General features: G+C 36.8%; 2 protein-coding genes across 3 annotated transcripts in view; one reads left to right on the top strand and one right to left on the bottom strand.

Annotated features, from left to right (window-relative positions):
* LOC128011347 (RING1 and YY1-binding protein A-like) overlaps positions 1-14,797 on the bottom strand; it is an 89,846-nt gene extending 75,049 nt beyond the window's left edge. The window contains exon 1 of the mRNA XM_052593646.1: positions 14,630-14,797. Within this exon, the coding sequence (XP_052449606.1) occupies positions 14,630-14,655 (26 nt within the window). The 5' untranslated portion in view covers positions 14,656-14,797. The remainder of the gene's footprint in view (positions 1-14,629) is intronic.
* An 895-nt stretch (positions 14,798-15,692) lies between these two features.
* Positions 15,693-23,703, top strand: LOC128011822 (serine/threonine-protein phosphatase 4 regulatory subunit 2-A-like). Of its 2 annotated transcripts, none has more exons than XM_052594553.1 (9): positions 15,693-15,875; positions 16,626-16,707; positions 19,230-19,400; positions 19,483-19,576; positions 19,687-19,724; positions 19,826-19,900; positions 20,063-20,200; positions 21,046-21,335; positions 22,222-23,703. In XM_052594553.1, exons 1-9 carry the CDS (start codon positions 15,842-15,844, stop codon positions 22,569-22,571), a joined length of 1,272 nt encoding a protein of 423 aa, XP_052450513.1. In that variant the 5' UTR covers positions 15,693-15,841; the 3' UTR covers positions 22,572-23,703. The 2 variants fall into 2 exon arrangements, with proteins under 2 accessions (XP_052450513.1, XP_052450514.1); XM_052594554.1 differs by lacking the exon at positions 15,693-15,875 and adding an exon at positions 15,891-15,914.
* Positions 23,704-23,776: the final 73 nt, after the last annotated feature.

The following is a 23,776-nucleotide window of genomic DNA, read 5'->3' as shown; positions in this document are numbered from 1 at the left end:
CAGGTGAAGAGTCTTAACAAAAATGTGAAGTTTGGGGCGGATTGGACATTGTATGTCTGAGTTATAGCACCATCATTTTTCACGGCGAATCATCGAAATTTGTCAGGCCGCCATGGACACGCCCTTTAACGAAACCTCAATTCCTTCGCAATTTAACATGGCAAAGGGCTTTAGATTACACTGACCAAGTTTGGTGTTGATCTGAATAAATCTCTAGGAGGAGTTCGTTAAAATACAACCCCTGAAAATGACAAAAACAACACCAATTTTGCAGGGAAAATTACAAATAACCGACTTCCTGTTGGGATTCGGATTTCGTACCAAGAGACTTTTTTGTAGCTATTGGTGTGTTACATATGTTTACCGATTTTCGTACATGTATATGACATGTAGCTCGAGGCGCACTCCATTGAAAATGTATAGGTGGCGCTATCGAGCCATTTTGCCACACCCAATGGAATATTAGCCTCCAGATGTGTTCAGGTCAGTACTCTTATCAAACATTTGAAGTCTGGGCAAGATCTGATATTTTATGACTGAGTTACAGCAACTTCTACTCCCATGGCGAGACATCGAACTTTGACATGGCGCCATGGACATGCCCTTTAACGAAAACTCAAGATCTTCTCATTTTAACATCGTACAGGCCTTTAGATTAGACTGACGGCAAAAAAGACATTGATGTCAAAAATTTCTAGGAGTAGTTTGTCGCAGCTTAAAATATGTAACTTCCTGTTGCCAATAGGTGGCGCTATGACTATAACTGAATATTGTCATGTCAAACTGTTCAGGTCAAGAGTCTTATCCAACATGTGAAGTTTGGGGCAGATTGGTCATTGTATGTCTGAGTTATAGCAACTTCCTGTTTCATGGCGAATCATCGAAATTCGCCAGGCCGCCACACACAGGCCCTTCAACGAAAACTCAAAAGCTTCGCAATTTAACATCGCAAAGGACTTTAGATTAGGCATACCAAATTTGGTGTTGATCTGAATTAATCTCTAGGAGGAGTTCGTTAAAATACAACGCATGGAAATGACAAAAGTGACACAAAATTTGCTCATAATATTTGAAATAACCGACTTCCTGTTGGGTTTCGGATTTTGCTCCAAGAGACTTTTTTGTAGGTATTGGAGAGTTACATGTGTATACCGATTTTCATACATGTACATGAAACGTAGCTCGAGGCGCACACCGTTGAACGTGTATAGGTGGCGCTGTTGAGCCATTTTGGCACACCCACTTCTGAAACCCATATCAGACGTAAATTTTCGCCAGTTCTGAGGTGTGTGCAAAGTTTCATGACTTTTCGAGCATGTTTAGGCCCTCAAAAATGCGATTCATCTTAGAGAAGAAGAATAATAATAATAAGAAATAATAATAAACGGAGCAATTCCAAGAGGGTCCTCACACCATCGGTGCTCGGGCCCTAATAATAATAATAAATATAGCTGCAAGCAGCGATGGCGGGCTCAAGCCGTCAGTGCAACACCACCCCGGTGGCATCGGGAAAACTGTGCCCAGCGGGCATAAGCATTTACAGTAACCCTCTGGCAATCAAATTTTAAGGGATATGGCAGTTAAAGGGTTAATCCAACCCGTCTAGACTTTGAAATCACATACACAGAACAATATATATATATAACTTTAGTAACACTTTATTTTAATATATATAAAAAATGTATAAGTTGTGCATCGTAGCTGACACCTAAATGAACACATTACAATTGGTTTATGACTGCAAGTCTTTTTCCTCAAATGCTATTGAGCTTCAAATTTGCTTTTGAGCCCATGTGAAAAAGTAGCATAATGTACATATGACTTACAGTTTGTTTTAATAAATATCAAACATTTAATTTAATGGTGCATTATAGCTGTCACCTAGATGAACAATTACAGTTGTTTTTATGACTGTAAGTCATTCTCTTCAAATGCTACTGACGTTAGAAAAGTGTATAACAATATCACATGTAACTTTAGAGACGGTCCCTAAATTTGAGACTCTCGAATGTCCAATGTCAAGCCAACTTTATGCCTGTTTTTGTTTTGTTTTTTACTTTATTTTTCTTTTCTCTGTGCCGGATTGCTGATGTCTTTTACCCTGGCATAGATGTCCATCCATCAATTACGAACATTCATCCGCAAATGTCCGAGCGGTCGCGAGCGCGGATGGGAGAATGGCGCATGTTTTATTTTTTTTGAGCTACTGGGATGGTGCCCCCTCTGGGAGTTGGTGCCCTACGAAGACTGCGTATTCTGCATATAGGGAGCGGCGGTACTATCTGGAAGATATATTCCTCAAACCGTTGTACAAGAGGAGGTGATGCTAGTACTTCAAGAATCTCTCAAAACCTATCTGTTCATAAAGCCTATATATAAAGTCTTAATATAGTATTCCACAATATGTTGTGATATTCTAATATTATTGTGGTTTTTTATTGACATTGTTATTTGCTGTTATTTTTTGTTTTAATATTGTTACTGTTGTTACTTGTTGTACGGTGACCTTGAGTGGTTTGAAAGGCGCCTTAAATAAAATGCATTATTATTATTGTTATTATTATTATTATTATTATTAGCTGTACACTTGATAAAAAAAAATTAAATATAAACTTATTCAATTGTATATATATATATATATATATATATACATATATATAGTGTACAGTTTTCTTTTATTGCATCTTGAAATAAATGTTTCTGAGTTCTGTGTTTGTTTATTTTTTTTATTTTTACTATTTTTATTTTTTTAGGAAGATTACAGCCTTTAATCTCCTCAAAATAATGTGCATATAAACTATGAACAATTTAATCATAGCTGTATTTATAAAATGCTTACTAATGACTATTAATTTTGGGAGTAGGCTAGCAACAGTTGATGTTGAGGCCTAAGATATTTCTTAAGCTGTAATGATGAAAAAACAACAACAACACCAAATTGCTTTTTTTTCTGCTGGTGATTAAAGAGATGATCAAGTCTCCCTCCCCCCCCCCCCCCTCTCTCTCTCTCTCTCTCTGACACCAAGCCCATCCCATCTCCCACACATTCACACAAACTCAGCACACACACTTAACACACACACACACACACATTACCCAGAGGGACAATGACATCAGATGTATGGTAGTTTTTTAATTTTCTATCATCCATATAGTGTTGTATAGTCATGAAACTATGCATATTTCCTCAGCATGACTTGTCTTCTATGTGTACATTTTGTTGAAGTGTTTAGAAGCTGCACTTAAAAAAATAAAAGACATTTACTGGTTCCTTTTTTACTGTTATTTCAAAAAATCACCACGACAAAACCATTCAAGCTATCCAAAATTCATTCGCACCTGTTCTGTAAGATAAATTCTTTAAACAGTGGTAAAAGAGGATGTGGTGCTGATCCTTCAAGAGTCACTCCAAACTTATCTGTCCATAAAGCCTATAAAGAATTATTCTTAATATACAGTTCACAATACTTCAGCTTGTTATTCTAATTATGTGAGGGTTATTTTATCAGTAAAATACATAAAATACATATTATTTTTCTTTGAAAGATTTCTATAAATGATTTAAATCATACTTGTTTCTACAATAATTATTTAAAAGTAATCCTATAGCGCCATCTGGTGGCCATTATTGGTACTAAGAATTGCAAGCTTGATTTATATGTTATGATAGTTTTAATTTTATGCTGGCTCTTGAAAATGATAAAGCTATGAAACTTACTGTGCTTCCTTCAAATGATGACTCCTACGTATATAAAAAATTATGAAGAGTTGGAATTAAAATTTTTTTAAAGATATAGTAAAATAACTATTGTATTTTGTTTATGTTACTTTAATAAATCGCTATGGCCACACCATTTAAGGTATCCTAAACCCATTCGAAATTGAACATCTTCAGTATATGGCTTCATGTTAAAACAGTAAAACAGGTGTGAACTACTTGTGTCTTCTTGGAGGAGTATGAATTCATTTACAGGCTGAGTTTATCATAAATCCACAATAACATTTCTGAGTTCTGTATCAATCTGTGTTGTTGTTTGTTTATTTTTATTTTTTTATTTTTCATAGGAAGATAACTGACACTTTACTCTCCTTTTTAATAAATGTGCTTATAAACCAAGAACAAGCTATTTATAGCTGTATGGATTTACATTTAAAAAATTATCCTATGGCAATCATTCTAAACAGCTTGAATAAAACCTGTTAATATTTATTATAGACCACTGCAACTGTGTATAATCTAACAAAAAAGTTTATTATGAAAATAAAAGTGTGTACACCAGATAAATTGGACGATAAAGAAATTGCTAACAATAATTTAATAGAGCATGTTTTAGGTTTTTAGGCGTTTAGATGCAGAAATGGACAAATGTAAAATAAAATGTAATTGATTTAATTAAATATAGATTAAGTCTTGTTAGAGCAAAATAATAAATAAATACATACACACATTAAAAAAGCAGCCAAGATTAATGAGTTTAATTTTTTATATAGATTAAAATTGAAGACAGAAGCAGCTGGTATATGCGGTCAATTAATATTAAAATCCAGTAGATCCACTTCAGATTTATTTCTCAACAGTTTATGTTCACTTGGCTGTTTTCGTTTATATTAGCCAAGCTATTATGTGTTTTGAAATAATCTTGTCCGTGATGTGTTCGTTCTTACGACGAAAGGCAGAATCATGCAGCTCGAGAGATATATGTTATTCTGCCAGTCGCGCTTTCAAATAGTCTTGCGCACATAAACGGGTCACAAACACCTGTATTTAGCTCGTGTTGTGTTATAATGGGTGTATAGTGTGCATTTATGGCAATAATTTATTTTAAAAAGCTCTTAAACAAGAATAAATTCGTTTGTTTTGAACTTGTGACACTGTGCGCGCTGATCGGAGGCAGTGATTTCAGATAGGCAGCCGCAAATATTTCATTTTCACACAAACAGTTAAAAAACATCTGAATTTAGCTCCTGGTGTGTTCTAATTGGTGAATTGTGTGATATCGCTGCAATACTTTATTTTTAATAGCTATAAAACAAGAATAAACTCGTTTTTCTGAGCTCATCATTCCACACGCTCCTGCTCAGAGCGGTGATTCATCTCTCGTGTTTCTCACGTATCACTGACCACACATCCATTATTAATGAGCCCTGACCTGGTAATAATCATATATGTTGGTTTAGCTTGTCAGTGTGAATTAAATCCAAGTATTATTTTGTATTTTAACCGATTTAAAAGTGAAACCAAAAGAGAGTCTCCTCCCTTTTTTAGTTCAGGATATCCACCTGTAGGGGCGCTATTTCTCTCAGACAATGGAAGTCTAAGCACACACACTCAAACAGAGGGACAGAGTGAGATGAGATGTCTGACAGTTTTTTAATTTTCTGTTATCCATACAGTGTTGTAAAGTCATGAAACTATGCATATTTACTCAGAATAACTTTCTTTTCTGTATGAAAAAATGTTTTGAAGTGTTTGGAATTTAAAAATGCAGGAAAATTAATAATTCCATTTTTACTGTCATTTAAAAAAATCACCACGACAAAACCATCCAAGCTATCCAAAACCCATTCACAATTTAAGTTCCTCAATGTTTTTTCAACATGTAGACAAAGTTTGGTGTTTATAGTGTTACTCTCCTCTGAGCAGTATGCATTAATTCACAGCTAAATGTAAAAAACAATCCACATTCAAATCAAAATAGCCGACTTCCTGTTGGTCGTAGCTAATGACTGTGAATTAGAAAGTTGTCCGTCTTGATAAGAACAATTTTTGTACTGAGTTTGGTGTCTGTAGCTAAAACTAACCCCCCCACTTTTGACAAAAGGTGGCGCTATAGAGTGCCTCTTCCACGCCCTCTTATGAACTTTTGCCAGTGTCTAGCTGTCACTAATACTGATATGTGTTCTGAGTTTGATGAAATTCTAAGCATGTTATATGCCTCAAAATCACCTGAGAAGTATTCCAGTTTGACATGTTGCCACGGCAACAATATTTTTAGATATCAATATCCCCCCAGCAGATTTATATCGACTGTGTTTTAACATTATTCTGATGAAGTTTGAAGCAAATCGAGTAAAAATAAGATGCTGAATTCAAAGCATTTTGAAAATGACACACTTCCTGCTGCCAGTTGGTGGCGCTATAACTTTGACTCCTAATAGTCACATATATGCGATCGACATCATACAATGAATAATCTGATGAAGTTTTATAACAATTAGGAAATGTATGTGGATGGTATTAGACACTTCCTGTTTCTCAATTCTCGCCATAAATTCAACGCCTCACTACGAGCAAACCGTTTGAGATATCAAAAATCCCCTGGCAATTTTTCATCCCCAATGTCTTGAGATCATGTTGACCGAGTTTGGTGTCAATCGGCAAAAAACCCTATGACAAGTATTTCAAATTCCAGAGCATGCGCTTTTTACATAACTCTAAATAGCTGACTTCCTGTTGGGCGGAGCCTATGACATGCAATACGAAAGTTGTTCAGCACGATGAGATCTATATGTGTACTGAGTTTGATATTAATATGTGCAAGTATGTGTGAGCTATGCATCAACATTTCTGACTGTGATCCAGGGGGCGCCGTAGAGCCCCTGTGCCACGCCCGGGTCCCAGCCTCTGCAGGCTCCTAAAGGCCACAGATTCCAAAGTGTGCGCAAATTTTCAAGAGTTTTTGAGTATGTTAAGGACCCCAAAAGCCCCCACAACTTTGACGAAAAATATGAATACTAAACGCTAAATATCCAACTTCCTGTTGGGCGGAGCCTATGACATGCAGTACGAAAGTTGTTTGGTTTGATGAGATCTACATGTGTACCGAGTTTCGTGCGTCTACGTGCAAGTATGTATGATATATGGCCCTCAGTATTCCAGGGGGCGCTGTAGAGCCCCTGTGCCACGCCCGTGTATCAGTCTCTGCCCGGCCCTAATGGCCGCAGGTTCCAATGTGTGTGCCAATTTTCAAGACTTTTTAAGCATGTTAAGGGCCCCAAAAGCCCCCGAAACCTTGAAGAAAAATAATAATAATAATAACAAATAATCCTAAGGAAAACAATAGGGCTCTCGCCCTCCAGGCTTGAGCCCTAATAAACGGAGCAATTCCAAGAGGGTCCTCACACCATCGGTGCTCGGGCCCTAATAATAATAATAATAATAATAATAATAATAATAATAATAATAAACGGAGCAATTCCAAGAGGGTCCTCACACCATCGGTGCTCGGGCCCTAATAATAATAATAATAATAATAATAAACGGAGCAATTCCAAGAGGGTCCTCACACCATCGGTGCTCGGGCCCTAAAAACAAAGCAGATACAAGAGGGTCCTCGCACCTCGGTGCTCGGGCCCTAACAAGTGTTGGCTTCATCCTTAAATAGGGGCCACCTGATTCACACCTGTTTCTTCACAAAATTGATGACCTCAGTGATTGAATGCCACACTGCTATTTTTTTGAACACACCCCTTTCAACTAATTCAACTAATTGCCCAATTGCACAGCCTTAAGAGCGTGCATATCATGAATGCTGGGTCTCATTTGTTTTCTGAGAATCTACTGAACCTACTGGTAACTTGTTTGCCACGTAGCAATAAAAAATATACGAAAAACCTTGATTATTCTGGTTAGTCACATTGTACTGCTATTATTTTGAACAATACTGTACCAATGATTTAAGCACAAACATCCAGACTAAAGATTAAAAAAAAAAAAGTAAGCATTACGCATAAAAAAATGTATTTTCCAAAAGAGCTTCCGAAAGAGCTTTTTGGCTAATGTTGCTAAAGCTACCATTGTCTCTGCCTGTTTTCACCACTGTTGGGAACGTTACTTTAAAAAAGTAATTAGTTATGGTTACTCACTACTTGTTCCAAAAAGTAACTGAGTTAGTAACTGAATTACTCTATAATAAAAGTAACTCGTTACCAGGGAAAGTAACTATTTGCGTTACTGTAAAAAAAAAAAAAAAAAAAAAAGTCAAAGAACTATTATATTATTATTTTATTATTTTTTTTTTTGGAGCAGTTTTCACAAGTCAGTTAAAATGAGTAGAATGGACAGGTGTTCGTACAGAACTTTCAGTATTTATTGTACGTCAACAGACAGCAAATTTTATCCTGCACTTCCAAGTATTATCTTTGTAAGAAAAGTGTTTTTGGCCACTAGCTTTGTAGATGAGTGTGTCACATATTAGATGTACACATTACATGCACGTTCTTGCCTTTGAACACAATGAATTTGAAATAGTGCTTATATCTCCACCTTGAAAATGCCAACTTTTCATCGGATTGCTCCCGACTCGTCATCTCTGCTGCTGCTGCTCTCGCGTGCGTGTATGTGTGTTTGACGCCGCTGGCGTATAACACTGGCTCTGATTGGCTACCATGAAACATATGACTCTGCCTTATCCAATCATAATCACTTATCTCGTTATTAACCCACCTCCTCACTCACTGTGTGAGCCAGTGGTGCGTTCGGATTGCATAGTTCATTAAATCAATGCATAGTAACGCACCACATTTAACGTCCAGTAATGTTAACGGCGTTATAACAACAGGAAAAGTAATTAGTTAGATTACCCCGTTATTGAAAAAATAACGTCGTTAACTAACGTTCTTTTAAACGGCGTTATTCCAAACACTGGTTTTCACTAATGCTTCCTTCATGTGCTACCAGAATGATCGTAAATAGGTATGTGGTAGTTAAAAATTGCATTTGGAAACAATGTGAGGTCAGTATAACACGGTCACCACCAGTTAAACCATAACACCGGTGGTATGCCTGCGAGCATATATATTAGGAGTGGAACGGTTCAACTTTTTCATGTTTCGGTTTGTATCATGATTTTAGAATCACGGATTTCGGTATGTGCTATGTTTATAGAAAAACTATACTTTCAAATAAAAATTATGAAAATAAGAATATTCTATCTAACTACAAGCAACAGCACAAATAAATACAAAAGATTAAAGATACAAATAAAATAAACAGTGATTTTTCAGGCTAGCATTACTGGTGCATCTCAATAAAATTCATTTATTTCAGTAATTCAACTCAAATTGTGAAACTCGTGTATTAAATTAATTCAGTGCACACAGACTGAAGTAGTTTTAAGTCTTTGGTTCTTTTAATTGTTTTAATTTTGGCTCACATTTAACAAAAACCCACCAATTCACTATCTCAACAAATAAGAATATGGTGACATGCCAATCAGCTAATCAAACTCAAAAGACCCGCAAAGGTTTCCTGAGCCTTCAAAATGGTCTCTTAGTTTGGTTGACTCGGCTACACAATCTTAGAGAAGACTGCTGATCTGTTGTCCAGAAGACAATCATTGACACCCTTCACAAGGAGCCACAAACATTCATTGCCAAAGAAGCTGGCTGTTCACAGAGTGCTGTATCCAAGCATGTTAACAGAAAGTTGTGTGGAAAGAAAAAGAGTGGAAAAAAAGAGGCACAACCAACAGATAGAACCGCAGCCTTAAGAGGATTGTCAAGCAAAATCGATTCAAGAATCCATGCCACGCAGAATTGAGGCACTAATTAAAGCAAAAGGAGCCTCTACCAAGTATTGTGTACATTTACAGTAAATGAACATACTTTCAAGAAGGTCAACAATTCACTAAAAGTGTATTCTAATTTGTTGAGATGTGAATTGGTGGGTTTTTGTTAAATGTGAGCCAAAATAATCACAATTAAAAGAACCAAAGACTTAAACTACTTCAGTCTGTGTTAGTGTTGTCACGATACCAAAATTTCAGTATTCGGTACTGATACCAGTGAAAATCCACGGTTCTCTGTACCAATTTCGGTACTGAAGCAAAACACAAAAATATGCTAATTAAAAAAAAATAACTTTTTAGCAGTAAAAATAAAACCAATGCCATTCTTTATACTTATTTACAATTGTGTTTAAAGTTTTTCTACAAGTTATATAATTATGAAAAACAGTAAACAAGTTTCACCCAAATTTAATTTGTCTTTTAATTTATGAAATTTAAACACATTTTATTTTTGGTAAATAAAGGGGATTTGCTATTAAAATTTAAACATGGAAGAAATATTGTGATTTATTTCTTTTAAAAATAAAGTTTTATAATTTTTTTCAACAGTAGTAGCATTATCACATACACTTTACTAAATAATAATAATATTTCTAGCACAATGCCTTTATGTAAAAATTAACTTCTAGGCCTAATGAATGCATATTTGTCATTTTAACTGAACTTAAGACTGGTGGTGATGCTTAAAGAGCCACACAGATGGGAAATCAAAAATTACCTGTATTACAGTGTATGATGTAGCTGTCCATCAGTGTAAACAATGTGCAAAGTAATTAAACCAAAAAGTACACGATTTATAAAGTTATTGGCTTTTAAAGTAAGGAGTCGACTCTGAATCGCTGAAACGAGTCGTTATAGATTTCAAATCTGTGTGCCCCACCCCCCCACACAGACGCTCTGGTTTGTTGTGCTTTTCTAATCTCGGTGAGTACAAGGCGGGATTTTCAAAGCGTTTGGCCATAAAAGAGGGTTCATTACCAACTTTATTTAGACCAACAAGCATCTCCGAATCACAACGCGAAGTATGATTATGAAGTTATGTGTTTGTTTTCTCCCGAGCGCCTTATCAGTATGTGTGCTGTCTGCAGCCTGTCTGCGCTGATCTTCATTTACAAACACGTCATTAAAATGAAGTGTTACAAGTGCTGCTAATAGATATTCTGTGATAAAGTAATCCATATGAAAACAACGCAATGTCCATTTTTCACGTCTCCCTTCATTATATCTAATGTGACCACGCCCCCGTGCTGAACGCGCTATTCAGATTCAAACTGAAGCGCGTGGCTTGAATACGCACACACAGAAGAAAAAGCAGCGAGACTGTTCAAGTTTTTTATTTTACTGTTTGCTTTGCGATGAGCGGAATAAGACATAATTCACCCCAAAAAGATGCTAAACGCATTGTTTACCATGAAGTTGTGTGCAGAACAACCAATCAAAACTGACTATATTAGTTGACCAATCAGAACACAGTATGCTACCGAAAGGCTACCGAGTCTGTTAAACCTTTGAAAAGTCTTACCAGATCATTCAAATCCGTGCTCGCACTGCCGCTAACACAGAGAGAGCAGTTAGCATGTTTGGTTAAAAAAACATCTTCACATAAGGTCTTTTCAACTACACAGTAATATTTCTGTCTAATAGTAATTTATATCATCACAGAAATATTGGGATGAAGTTCATAGTTCAGATATAAACATTGATGTTTATATTATAGCGATCAAAATAGAGCAAATCCCCTTTTGAAAGTACTGCGCTTCAAATAACGTTTGTGTTATTAGCAATTAGCATTTGCATTAACATAGCAATTCCGCAAAGGAGAGCTCAGTTCAGTGTTACTGTCTGTGAGACCCGGCTCTCTCTTTCTGTGTGTGCACCAAACACAGCGCGAGTAACCATCAGCTCAGTTCAGCTTTTCCGCGTCTTGTGTTTGAATGCTTTAAAGTTTTTTGAATGGTTAAATTGGCAAGTAGCAAGACTTAATAACACGTGAAAATGATACGCTTTCATGAAGACACGCATTCTGTCAACTGTCCTGAGCATCTTATTAGACTGGCCTCAGCCAGATGGTTGAGATCAACTAGTAAAGGAGTATTTTTTCCTATTGAAAGAACGATCATAGCTCACTATCAGCAGTTATTTTATCTATGTTTGTAACATTTCTTATAGATTATTGCTCAGTGTAAGAGACAAATAAATATCAGATAAAGATAAATTGGCACAAGTACCAGTACGAGTGACTGCGTGTGCGAATTTGTCTCTATATTATTAGGAAAGCTGTAGGTTGTAAATAGCCTAGTTCCTTCAAAAGTAGAAAAATATGCTATAATAAGTTTTGAGATTCTAAACTACTATAGTGATAAATCACAGGACAGCGCTGACAACTAGTTTCTGTGTTCCTCTGTGCGCATTATCTTCACATCTACTGTTTATATGAGTGTTCGTGCTACAATGCAGCTGCACGAACATGGGAGCTCGAAATAATAATAAACATTTGACCGTCTAATCGCTTGAATATCCAAACCATAAAACAAATACAACTGACAAAGTGTAGTGAAGACGCAAGACTCCTTCAAGTCATTTCTCCTGCTGTTGTACCTGCACTAACTCACATCGCTAACCAGTCCCTCCAGAAAAACGCGATTATGTGATCGCCAGGCTGCATATTTATGCGGGGTCGCATTTTTTCAAATACGCAGCTCTTTTGCCTCATAAATAGCCGATTTCAGAAAGCAAAATATGCGGGGCTAGCATGATTTCATAATCCCTGTATTTTCGTTGCAAAAAACTCACAAATATATATAAGCAGAAAGTTGAAAAATGTTGCGTTTACTTCACACAAGTAAAGCGCCATTTTCCCCCTATTGCCATGGGAACCTTATGAAGTGACGTAATTACCTGAAAGTGAACATCATCTGCAAACCCCGCGGTGAAACCAGGGTGAAACTTGAAGCGCGCAAATTATTCTTATTTGCCAACAAAAATAAGCACAAAAGAACTTGAGAAGCAGTTTCCCGATTTGTTACATGACAGTGGAGCCAAATTATATTGCAAGAACTTGCGAAAACTGCGGTTTGATGAAATAGAGAAAAAAGGTGATTCCCCCCAACACCCCCTCCTCACTAGGCTACTAACACTGTTGTAGTTTCATTCAGAAGTTACAGTTGTAATTATATTAGGAGTATGTAAAATAATTTACGTTGCAGTAAGAGATTGCAACTTAAATATTCTGTGATTTAGTATGCTCGCTTATCATAGGAAGTACTAAGAAATTACTCTTTACATTAAGGTAGTAGCCTAGGGAGAAAAGGGTGTTGGGGGAATCACCTTTTTTTCTCTTTTTCATCAAATCGCAGTTTTTGCAAGTTCACGCAATTTCATCGCATATAATTGCAAAAATATGCCGCATATTCCATCGCATTTTTTAAGAAAACGTGCCGCAAAATCAAGGATTTTTGCCCACAACAATCACAAAAAAAAATGTTTTTTCCTCAACATTTAGATAGGCTCGTATAACCCCACTTCTTAAGAAACCCACCCTTAACCAAACTCTTTTAGAGAACTACAGACCGTTTTCCCTTCTACCTTTCATTGCAAAAACACTTGAATGAGTTGTGTTCAACCTCCTGGACAGCAACCAATCTGGCTTCAGAAGTGGACATTCGATTGAGACTGCCTTGCTTTCAGCTGCTGAAGCCCTAAGACTGGCAAGAGCAACATCTAGCTACTAGGGTTAGCCTCATGGCTCAGTTCTTGGACCACTTCTCTTCTCTGTCTACATGGCATCACTTGGTTCTGTCATTCAGAAACATGACTTTTCATATCACTGCTATGTTTTACCTCTCATTCTATCCTGATTATCCAAAGATTGCTGCTCATATCTCAGCATGTCTAACAGACATTTCTTGTTGGATGAAGAACCATCACCATCAACTCAAGCTGGCTAAGACAGAACTGCTTTTGTTTCCATCAAACCCATCAATTCATCACAATTTCACCATCCAGTTAGGCTTATCAACTCCTTGGAAACAGCTAGAAATCTTGGAGTTGTGACTGATGATAAACTGAATTGGTCCTGCAGATTTGCTTTATACAACATTAGGAAGATCAGGCCCTTTCTTTTAAACACATGCAACACAACTCCTTGTTCAAAATCATGTTCTATCCAGGCTGGACTATTGCAATGCTCTCTTGGCAGGTCTTCCAGCCAGTTCTATCAAACGTCTACAATTAATCCAAACTGCCGCTGAAAATTTTAAAGAAAAGAACTCACTTCACACCTCTGTTTATTAATTTGCACTGGTTGCTATTAGCTGCTTGCATAAAATTCAATGCATTAATGTTTGCTCACAAAACCACCACTGCCTCTGCATCCCACTGCAAGACATGTAGTTTACTTACATATTTATAACATATAATAATCATTTAAAAGTTAAAAATAATATATTTGCCAACATAAAGTACACATGTAAAAGGATCATGGTTTTAGTGTTTTCGTTGAATAATGCACATATTTAATCAAGTTTATTGTGGATTTTGCACTTTTGAGATGCTCCCTAACTTGACATGCGCAAGCGGAGACCGTTGTGAGGACTTTTTCACTTCAGAGGTTTAAAACAATTGCATCATCGATGCTACTATTCATTTTGATATTATGCTTTTAAATGTGATCTGAACGAGATACAGCATGATCCATGACTATTATGTGATTGCATATAAATTAATGCTTAAGTAAAGATCGAATGTATAACGAATCGAATGTCTAAAATAAAACCAACTTTACCGCACCCGCAATCTGACGATTTTGGCTAAGGCTTTCTCTGTTTAAAAAAGGCGATAAGAAAAGAAGAGTGGAGGCGTTTCCTAAATTCCCTTTGTCTAAAGCTCGATACCGGGAGTCAGGCAAGGCTCCGTATCCGCCATGGCTGCGCTTTTTTCCCCCGTTAAGTCTGACCAGGAAAAATAAGTAGACTTCAACCGCATTGCGCGGCTATACGCCAGTGCACACAAACGCGCAAGATGCTTAATGAAAATACAGAGCGAAGGAGATGTTTCTATACCTGGATGGGCTTTTCTTGTCGCCCATAATGGGAGAAACACCGTCTTCAAGAGGAGGGGGCTTCTGTAATGTACAGTGTGAGCTCCAGACAGAGCCGCTGCTGCTATCACACACTTGCACTCGCTGACCGCTGCAGCGAGACTGGCGTCGCTCCGTCACGTGACCTCGCCCTGAGCCAATCACAACTCGCACACATTTAAAAGTCTAAATTTTCATATAGAAATGTGCGCGTTTGAAACTGACCACTGCATATGGCACACCTTTAATATAGCCTGTGAAGAAAATAGCAAAAATATAAATAAATAAATGATGGCATGCTTCATAGGACAAGTCACACTGCCTAACTATGGTTAGCTTATGCAGCGTAAACACACACACACACACACACACCCTTAGATCAGAGCCAGTTTACATTTAACGTTACCGTTTAAAATATATGTATAAGCTCTGTTTGTGCAATCAAAAAGTAACAAATTATAGACAGACTTCAAATTAAGGTAAGCGATCACTAAGGAGAAGACACTTTTTAAATATAAATTTATTTTACGTACATACACTGCCTCCCTCTGGTTATTATAGCTATTAATTTATAGTGTCTTGCAAATATATTCAGACATATTCAAACGTATTCAGTTTTATTTCATTACATATCAGTTCGTGTTTACCACCCTGCTCTTCATTTCCCGATAATAAAGTTCTGAGTTCAAAAATTCCTTTGTTATTATTCTGCTATTCATCAGTACATTCTTCATTAAATACTATTTATAAGTGCTACTTCAGTGCAATCCCAAGCAAGACATAAAGCATCAGAATCAGAGCCATGGCTCTGATCAGAACCAACCAGAGCTGTTTTATTATCCGTTTTCTGGATTGAAATATCACTGCCTCTACCTACACAATTAAAGTTCAACTTGTAATTTCACATTCAACTTTGTTTTTTCCCCCACTTTTTTAAATTTTATTTTTAGTAATAGAAGCACAAGTCTCAAAGATTGATATGTAAACCAAACGCGATTGTTTCTTGCTCCTCTACACAGAGTCAAGTGTTTTCGTCAACAGGGAAACCTCGCGCACGCCCACAGCAGTGGGCAAACAGGTAGTGACGTCACCGGCGCCATATTAAAGATCCGTTGCTGTTTTCTCCGTGTCGCTGTTGCCATCTTTCTGTTTCCAGTGGACTCAGAGACCAGAGAGTAGCACACATACCTCCACAATGGAAATCGATACACTTTTGGGAGCATTTAGAGGTACCGCAGACACCATCTGAAAAACGGTTAACAGAAAAGGTTTGGTGAATTCGTTAGCTTGTAAGCTAAGCTAGTAACTCAAACTAGCAGCCGATGCTAGATGCTGATCCAGCGGGAAACCGTTAAATAGGAGTAATCGATATCGGTTGGTTCTCAACAGCACACAGAAAATGTGTTTGAGTTGATTTTGGTGATGTACCTGGTTAGAAGTTGATAAAGTGCTTTTTATCCCAGCAAAAGACAGAAAGCCGGTTAGCTGTGAGCTACACTGCTGCTACTGTGGCTTAATCGCGTTTAACGTTACTGTCAGAAACGTCCAACTTAAATTACAATTAATTATCTGGCTCTTATTTGTGTGGCATAACTTTGTAGAAGAGTGAGTGGATTATAAAATAGTTACAGAGGAGCCAAAGTTGCTGACTGAGTGATGCTTTAAAACTGTCATAGATCATTGATGCTGACTTTGTTTATACACTCAAGATATTAGATTGTATACAAATATTTCTACAAATCCATAATTTTTTTTTCTTGTCCATGATCATACTGTAAATTCTCCAATTCAAGCACCATTTCAGAAATGTCAGTTTCTAAGTGCTCCATTGGCATTCTTCATACAAAATTGATGAAGCATGAATGCACTGTAAGCAATAACACTGAAGTAAGGTATCAGTAATGTTAAAATGAATATGCAATAGAATAAAAAAATATTTCTACAAGAGGCATTATTATTTCTTTTGTTGTTCACTGTAGATTTCGAGAAGAAAGGAGAAAAGGAAACCTGCCCCATTTTGGATCAGTTTCTGTCGCATGTTGCAAAAACAGGAGAGACCATGTAAGTTCAGTTCTCACACACATCGATTCCACAGATGCTGCTGAACAGAGAATATTGCTTTCATAGACACACACTTATTTCAAGGACAAACCACGGAATAAAAAAGGTAATTGTGACTTTTCATCACATAATTCTGACTTTGTTTTACGTTTCTGTGTTTGTATATTGCAGTTTTTGAATTTATATCTCACAATTCAGTTCTTTTAACATCTCACAATTCAGATTTTTTTTTTCTTCGTATAATTGAAAGTGTCTGCATGGATCATAAAATATATTCTTTGAACAAAATGTTTATTTCTTGAACGTAATATCTGATTTTGTGCATTAATATGAACATGAAAAAAATGTGCAAAAACCTTTTCTGATCCAGACAGACTAATTTTGGCCATCCTTAAAAATATTTTGATATTTTAAAAAGAAGTTAAAAAAGGGTCGGTTGGTAGGTCTCTGTTTATTTTTCAAGTTTCAGTGTAAAATTTTTTTTTTTTTACAATTTTGGTGATGATGACGTAGGTATGAATTTAAACTAATGAGCATATCGTGACGTCACTGACTGTGTCTTCAACCCGTGCCTTCGGGCGCATCATTGCAAACCTCATTTTGATGCAGGCTATATAGACCACAGACAAATTGAAATCTTTGTCAAAAAATGTTTATTGCATGAATTTCAGGTGAGAAGAAAAAAAATGAGGTATTGTTATACTGTTTTCCAACCTACAAATGAGAGACTGTTTACTTTGCTTTCTTGGGTTGTCACTTTTGTGAAAAAATAAAAATAAAAATCCTGTTTGATTTGAGTGACAAGTGTTCATTGAATCGATTGTAAAATCGATTTTGCATGTCTAGATGCATTTTTTACGGCAAATAACACCAAATATAGGTAAATCCACGGACAACAGGCAGGACGAATGTAAAGATTCAATATATTGGTAAAGACCAATATTTCTGATGATTTATTGGCGTGAAGTTAATGTGCACAATGACAAATAGGAATGCAACATTCTCGAAAAACAATAAGCAGAGTGGACTGCCATAATTCAAAAGATTTACTGCAGGCTTCAACATGGCTGTGTTTACGATTAGAAATGTCAAAAACAAAAAAAATCGCATGGGCGATTCTAGCCCGAATCTGTATCTGTATGCATGAAACGGCAGAATTCATATTTCTGTTGTTAAAAGAGAAACACTGTGCAGAAGTATAATTCGCTGTTATGCGTCTGTGTCTGAAGCTTCAGTTGCTGTGTGACGCGTGTTAAAAAAAAAAAAAAAAAAACTGAAATGATTTTAAACAGTGACCACGAACATTTAGTTTACTGCAGCCGCCGCCATCATTACCAAGCGTGAACCGTTGACTCTGACAGTGAATGAGAGGAGACTGTTGGACGCACGGGCCATAGTGTGACATGTGTGTAAACATTGATGAAGTCACAGGGTTTTAAAAAAAGAACATAGCCTTTTTGTATGTAGGCCTAGGCAATTTATATATTTACAATACTTACTAAAATATAATTAATATTATTTTATTGCTTTTGTATTAGTTGTTTGAGGAGTTAAAAAAAAATCGGTCAGTCTTTTAACGCAAATGTACAACCGGCAAGTCAGTCGGACTAAAAGCAAAAAAAATAAAAAAAAATACATTTGACTCGGTCCTAAATTGACCGGGTCTGTCGGGTTACGGCAAACAAGAATATTTTTAAGGATGGCCTTATCCACAAAATAATCAGACTTTAATAGAGAGAAACTGTAAATTCTCAGAACTAAAAACTAACATAACTCAGTCAGAATTGTGTAAATAAAAGTCATGAGTACATTTTTCTCCTGTTCCGAAGACAAAAAAAATGGCTTCTATAGAGTTTCAAACATCAAATCAAAATAGGCAGTTCTTATTTTTTAAAGAAATACTGCATGATTTATCTGTGCCTTTTTTTAATTTATTTTTGCTTAATGTGCCCTTTTTTTTTAATCAGACGTTAACTTCCCCTCGCAAGGATGTCTCTTCTCTGATAACATGTCCATTAATATTAAGGCAACACTTCACAATAAGGTTCCATTAGTTAGTGTAAATGAATGTAGCCTATTAACTAACATGAACAATACATTTATTACAGCATTTATTCATCTTTCCTAACGTTGGTTAATGAGAATAGTTCACTGTTAATTCATGTTAATTCAGAGTACATTAACTGTTAACAAGCTCAACTGTTGATTTTAATAATACATTAGTAAATGTTGAAGTTACCGTTAACTAAGATTAATAAATGCTGAAGTAGTATCGTTTATTTGTTCGTTAACTAAAGTAGTTAACTAATTTTAAAGTGTTGCTGTCAGTAAAAAAATGTAGTTTTTTTAAATTCAGTATCATTAAAGTTGTTCAATTAAATTACTTTGTATTATTTAATAAAATCTTTACAAAGAAGTTAGAGTTTCAGCCCAAAACTTTCATCTCGATGCATCCCTACAGCTGAAATGTAAATGTGAAGTTTCAGATGTTTCTATTTCATCATGTTTCTCTTCATCACCAGGATTCAGTGGTCTCAGTTTAAAGGTTACTTCCTCTTTAAGCTGGAGAAAGTGATGGATGATTTTAAAGCCTCATGTCCAGAGCAGCGGGGACCTGCCAATCCAAACGTGGAGTACATCCCCTTTGAGGAGATGAAGCAGAGGATTCTTAAAATCGTCAGTGGATACAATGGGTAAGAGACGCCAGGCATATTCCACAGTTCCTCCATTGTCCCTTTTTTAAAGCATTTCAATCGATTTTTGTTGTTTTTTCAGGATTCCTTTCACTATTCAGCGTCTCTGTGAGCTTCTAACTGAGCCGAAAAGAAACTATGCGGGAACAGAGAAGTTCCTCAGGGGTGTGGAGAAGGTATGTTGCATTCAAAGAAACTTTGGGAATGGATTTTATTTGTGCTCTGTTTTCTAAAGGTTTTTCTGAACTCTCTCCACTGAGCTAAATGAAATATTTGTCATTTTCAGAATGTGATGGTGGTCAGTTGTGTGTATCCTTCCTCAGAGTGAGTTAAACTCTCTTTCTGCTCTGTTTGACTGTTTTCTGATTGGGCAGCTTTCAGTGATGCTTTTAAACTGTTCTTTAATGCATCTCTTATTTTTACAGGAAAAAAGGATCCGGTTGTGTGAACAGAGTGAACGGTGTCATGTTCCCTGGCAACACTTCAGCGTTTCCTGATAGGTGAGTTTATCACTTTAACCAGCGTTGTGGAAACTTTGATATCAGCCTCATGGGTCACTAAACCAATCCAGTTTGAAATGTTAGCGCTCTCTGTAAAGAGAGGTTTGTTGGACTTCGTTTTACTGTCTGATGGTTTGATGTGTCTTTGATTGTCTGTGATAGAAATGTGAATGGTCCAGGAACACACAGGCCACTGAACAGACCAAAACTATCCCTGTCCAGCAGCGTAGCTACCAACGGCCTTCCTGACAGCACAGAAGGCAAAGAACAAGCATCAGAGCAATCAGACAGAACAGTCAAGTGAGTACAAAAACATGCCAGGACATGATACTCTTGTTCAGTGGATGTAGACCTATAGTTGATGAAAGATGAAAGAGATTTTTTTTCTATTTCTTGTATTTTTTGGAAGAACTCATTAACTCACAGCTGTTATTTAGCATATTTAGGTAACTCTTTACAATATGTCATTTGTTAACATTAGTTAATGGAATGACTAACATGAACAATACATTATTTACACTATGCATTAATTATTGTGAATGTTAGTTCATGAAAATATTCGTTCATTGCTTGTTCATGTTAGTTCACTGTGCATTTAATTTTAACAAACACCAACAATGCTGAAATTAAAATCAACTAATATTAATAAATGATGTGATGTTTAGTATTGTTCATTTTAAGTTCACTTTAACTAATGAACATAATTTTTTTGTCTCATTTCATTTAAGCTCCTCGTTGACACTGTCTCATTGGTAAAGAAATACTTTAGCTTTTGAGGAGAAAAAAAAAAACTGTGACCATTTTTCTTTGTTTGAAATGACACCACAACTTTGGGACAATAATTTTTTTATTGATAATTTTCACATAATGACTATTCAATTGGTTTTAAAGCGCTATGTGTTTAGATTTTAATGAATTATTGGATTTTCATTGTTTGATCAAAGTGTGTTACAACAAAATCTATACTTTAAAAAGCATTTGAAAGGAAAAAAAAATTAGGCATAATAAAGATTCCAAGACTGTTTTAATGCACCCTTCATATCTCAAAAAGCTGAAAATTCATGCCAAAACTGGACATGACTCAAATTATGATTTCAAGGTCTGTAGAAGTGGGCATTTAGAGTTTAATTTTTTTTTTTATTTAGTGAGTCTTCAGCAGTGTCCGAAGCAGACGGTTCACACGGTGGTCCAGTGAAATGTAAACATCGTGAAGATGACGATGATGGTACAAACACTGAGACTCATGAAGCAAAGAGACTCAAGTTCGAAGATGAGGAAGATGACAATGAGGAAGGAATGGAGAAAGAGCTGAATGAAAAGCAGTCGCCCTGCACATCGGCAGCAGAGAGCTCATCGGATGTACCACAGTCTTCCTCAGACGTCACTGCGGAGGTGAAGGATAATAAACCTGAAGAACTCGTCTCTGAAGACCAAGGTACAGTGCACTGACTACCAGCAGAACTATGTTGAGAGGATATTGGCATACACCTAGAGATATTGCTTCTAACATCTTGTGTGGACTGAGGTTGTGAAAATCAGGTCAGTTGTAATTGAAGCATCTGGACCTTGCCCGTTCATTGAAGGTTATTTCTGTCATCTGGGACTGTCAGCTGCTTTTCCCAGGCTGGTTTCGCACGTGGTCTGCTTGTTTGGTCAAACCTGAGTCTCATCCTCCCCGAAAGGTCTTTTTAATATTGTATTATGGGATTCATCCACAATGCATTTGTTTTATCAACATTAATACCACCGAGTACTAGAGGCAGCTGTTTACCACTGGAGCTAGGTAACTGTTCAGGGGAAAGTGCCAAAAATGGAAAGTGCTGTTTCGTGTTTTTGTTCCTTTGCTGACAAAAATGAATCCTAACATGCACGGTGAAGACCATTTCTGCAGACATGAGCAGCAATGAAAGATGCATTATACTATAATAGGCTTCCACATAATAGACCAGATTACTTTCATGCCAACTCCGTATTTAATTTAATTATTTTTTTATTAGTTCTGTTGAGCTTCGGTTTTATAAAGATGTCTCATTTAGTCAAGTGTGTCCAAACTTGGTGTATTTTTTTTTTATTTCTACATATTGCACATTTCTCGATGTGCAAAGAAGGTGTGTGACTGAAAATCACAATAGACTATAAAATTTGGGTTCAGTCATTGTAAAATAAGCCATTAATATAATTTTTTCCCCTTGTTTTATTTATTAAACCCGTTTGGACATGAGAGTAACTGCTGTGCTAATATTTGCATATTTTTGCATATCAGCAGCTGTTTGCATACATTTACATTTTCTGCTCCTCTCTCTCTCTCTCTCTCTCTGCAGAACCCTCGAGTACACAGTCAGAGGTCGTAGAAAACGGGGTTGACAAATCCACTTCGGAAGATTCATCTGACCCTTCCCACAATCAGGCGACCGGCAGTGAATCAGATCTACCAGAACAGCGGCCGGAGAGGGACGAGAGCGCAGAGGCTCAGGAAACGGACGAGAGAAATGACCCAGTCAGCAGTAGTAGCAGCAGCAGCAATAACAGCAGTGACGAAGGAGTGTCCAGTGCAGAGACTCCATCTGCATGTCCCAGCAGTTCCACTGAGCTGACGGCAGAGGGCAGTACCACTGCAGAAATCAGTTCGGACAGCTCAGAGACTGCAGATGACACCATGGAGCAAGACTGAAGTTTGACCACACATTATTGATTTTTACACTCTACTGTACAAAACCCCAAAAATCACTTATCCTGCAAGTTTAGCAGATCCTTTATAGACCAGGAGAGGAGTGCATTCTGGTGACCTCTTGTGACACATCCACTCCTTATGACCCTTCTCTTAATATGGGCTCTTTGAAGAACAAAAACTGGAAGCTCATCTTTCTGGTGGTTGAGCGGAGCCTCGAATGCCTTGTGTCCATAGCAGTTTTCTGTAATCGTGTTCTAATCATGGGCGGCCATCAACTCTTCATAAACACATTCTAACGCTGTCGGGTCAAACATCATTCATCTCTCTCCTGCTCTACTAAGAGTGAAAATGTGGCAAATCTTTGGTTTGTGTGAGTGTGTGCATATGTTTGTAGGGGTGAGGGGTGTGTGTGCACTTCCTTCAGTTTAGTCCAGTAAACGGATGATCTCAGGATTCCTGTTGACTGGCAGACCAGTGTCTAAACATTCCAGGAGAACACCCCTTTCCCCTCATATTGCCTTCTGCATTCATCTGCTGGCTTGTAGCACAAAGTGCTCAATAGCAGCATTAGACCGATTTCCTTTCTTTGCTATTTTTCTTTTATTTGTAGATCCTTTGATTTTAACTGCCTTCCCAGCATAGCACCGACATGTATTAATCCTCTGATGCTGGTAAATAGATTCTAAAATGGACTAATGTGATTTCCCATGCACTAGATGGTTGAGTGCTGTTGGTTGCAATGTGTAACTTAATATAGTGAGCCTGTCTTTTTCGACTGACATCTTATGCGTAACCACTATTGAGCCATCCTTATTTGTTATAATATTTTCTTTTAGTTTCATCAAACAATGGCAAACATTTGTAAAAAGGTTCAAATGAGCAACACTGTCGACACCAACATCTCTTAAACTGTACTTTTCATGCTTCCTACAGACTTGTATACAGGCTGTTCTACCCATACCTATTTCCACAGCTCCTTTTTGATATGTAGAATTTTTAAATTAGATTTTGTAGATTATAAGTGTTCACTGCTTTTGTGAAAAGTGAAAATTGTATGATCTCCATCATGTGAACTGAATGCTTTGGGCTTTCAACCGTATTCCTGAAGAGCAATAAATGTTCACATTTAAAAGCATTGGTATGCTTAATCTGTGGCAACACGAGAGAAATTTCTAACATATGTAAATGAAACTCTTTGGAATATC

Source organism: Carassius gibelio, chromosome B23 (genome assembly GCF_023724105.1).
Source record: "Carassius gibelio isolate Cgi1373 ecotype wild population from Czech Republic chromosome B23, carGib1.2-hapl.c, whole genome shotgun sequence".
In the NCBI taxonomy this organism is placed as follows: Eukaryota; Metazoa; Chordata; class Actinopteri; order Cypriniformes; family Cyprinidae; genus Carassius; species Carassius gibelio.
This window is presented reverse-complemented; position numbering and strand designations above follow the sequence as displayed.

Coding starts and splice junctions, on each gene's coding strand:
- LOC128011822 (XM_052594553.1), top strand. CDS start 15,842: ATGGAAATCGATACACTTTTGGGAGCATTTAGAG. Junction 19,401..19,482: donor ATCGTCAGTGGATACAATGG/GTAAGAGACGCC, acceptor TTGTTTTTTCAG/GATTCCTTTCACTATTCAGC. Junction 21,336..22,221: donor ACTCGTCTCTGAAGACCAAG/GTACAGTGCACT, acceptor CTCTCTCTGCAG/AACCCTCGAGTACACAGTCA.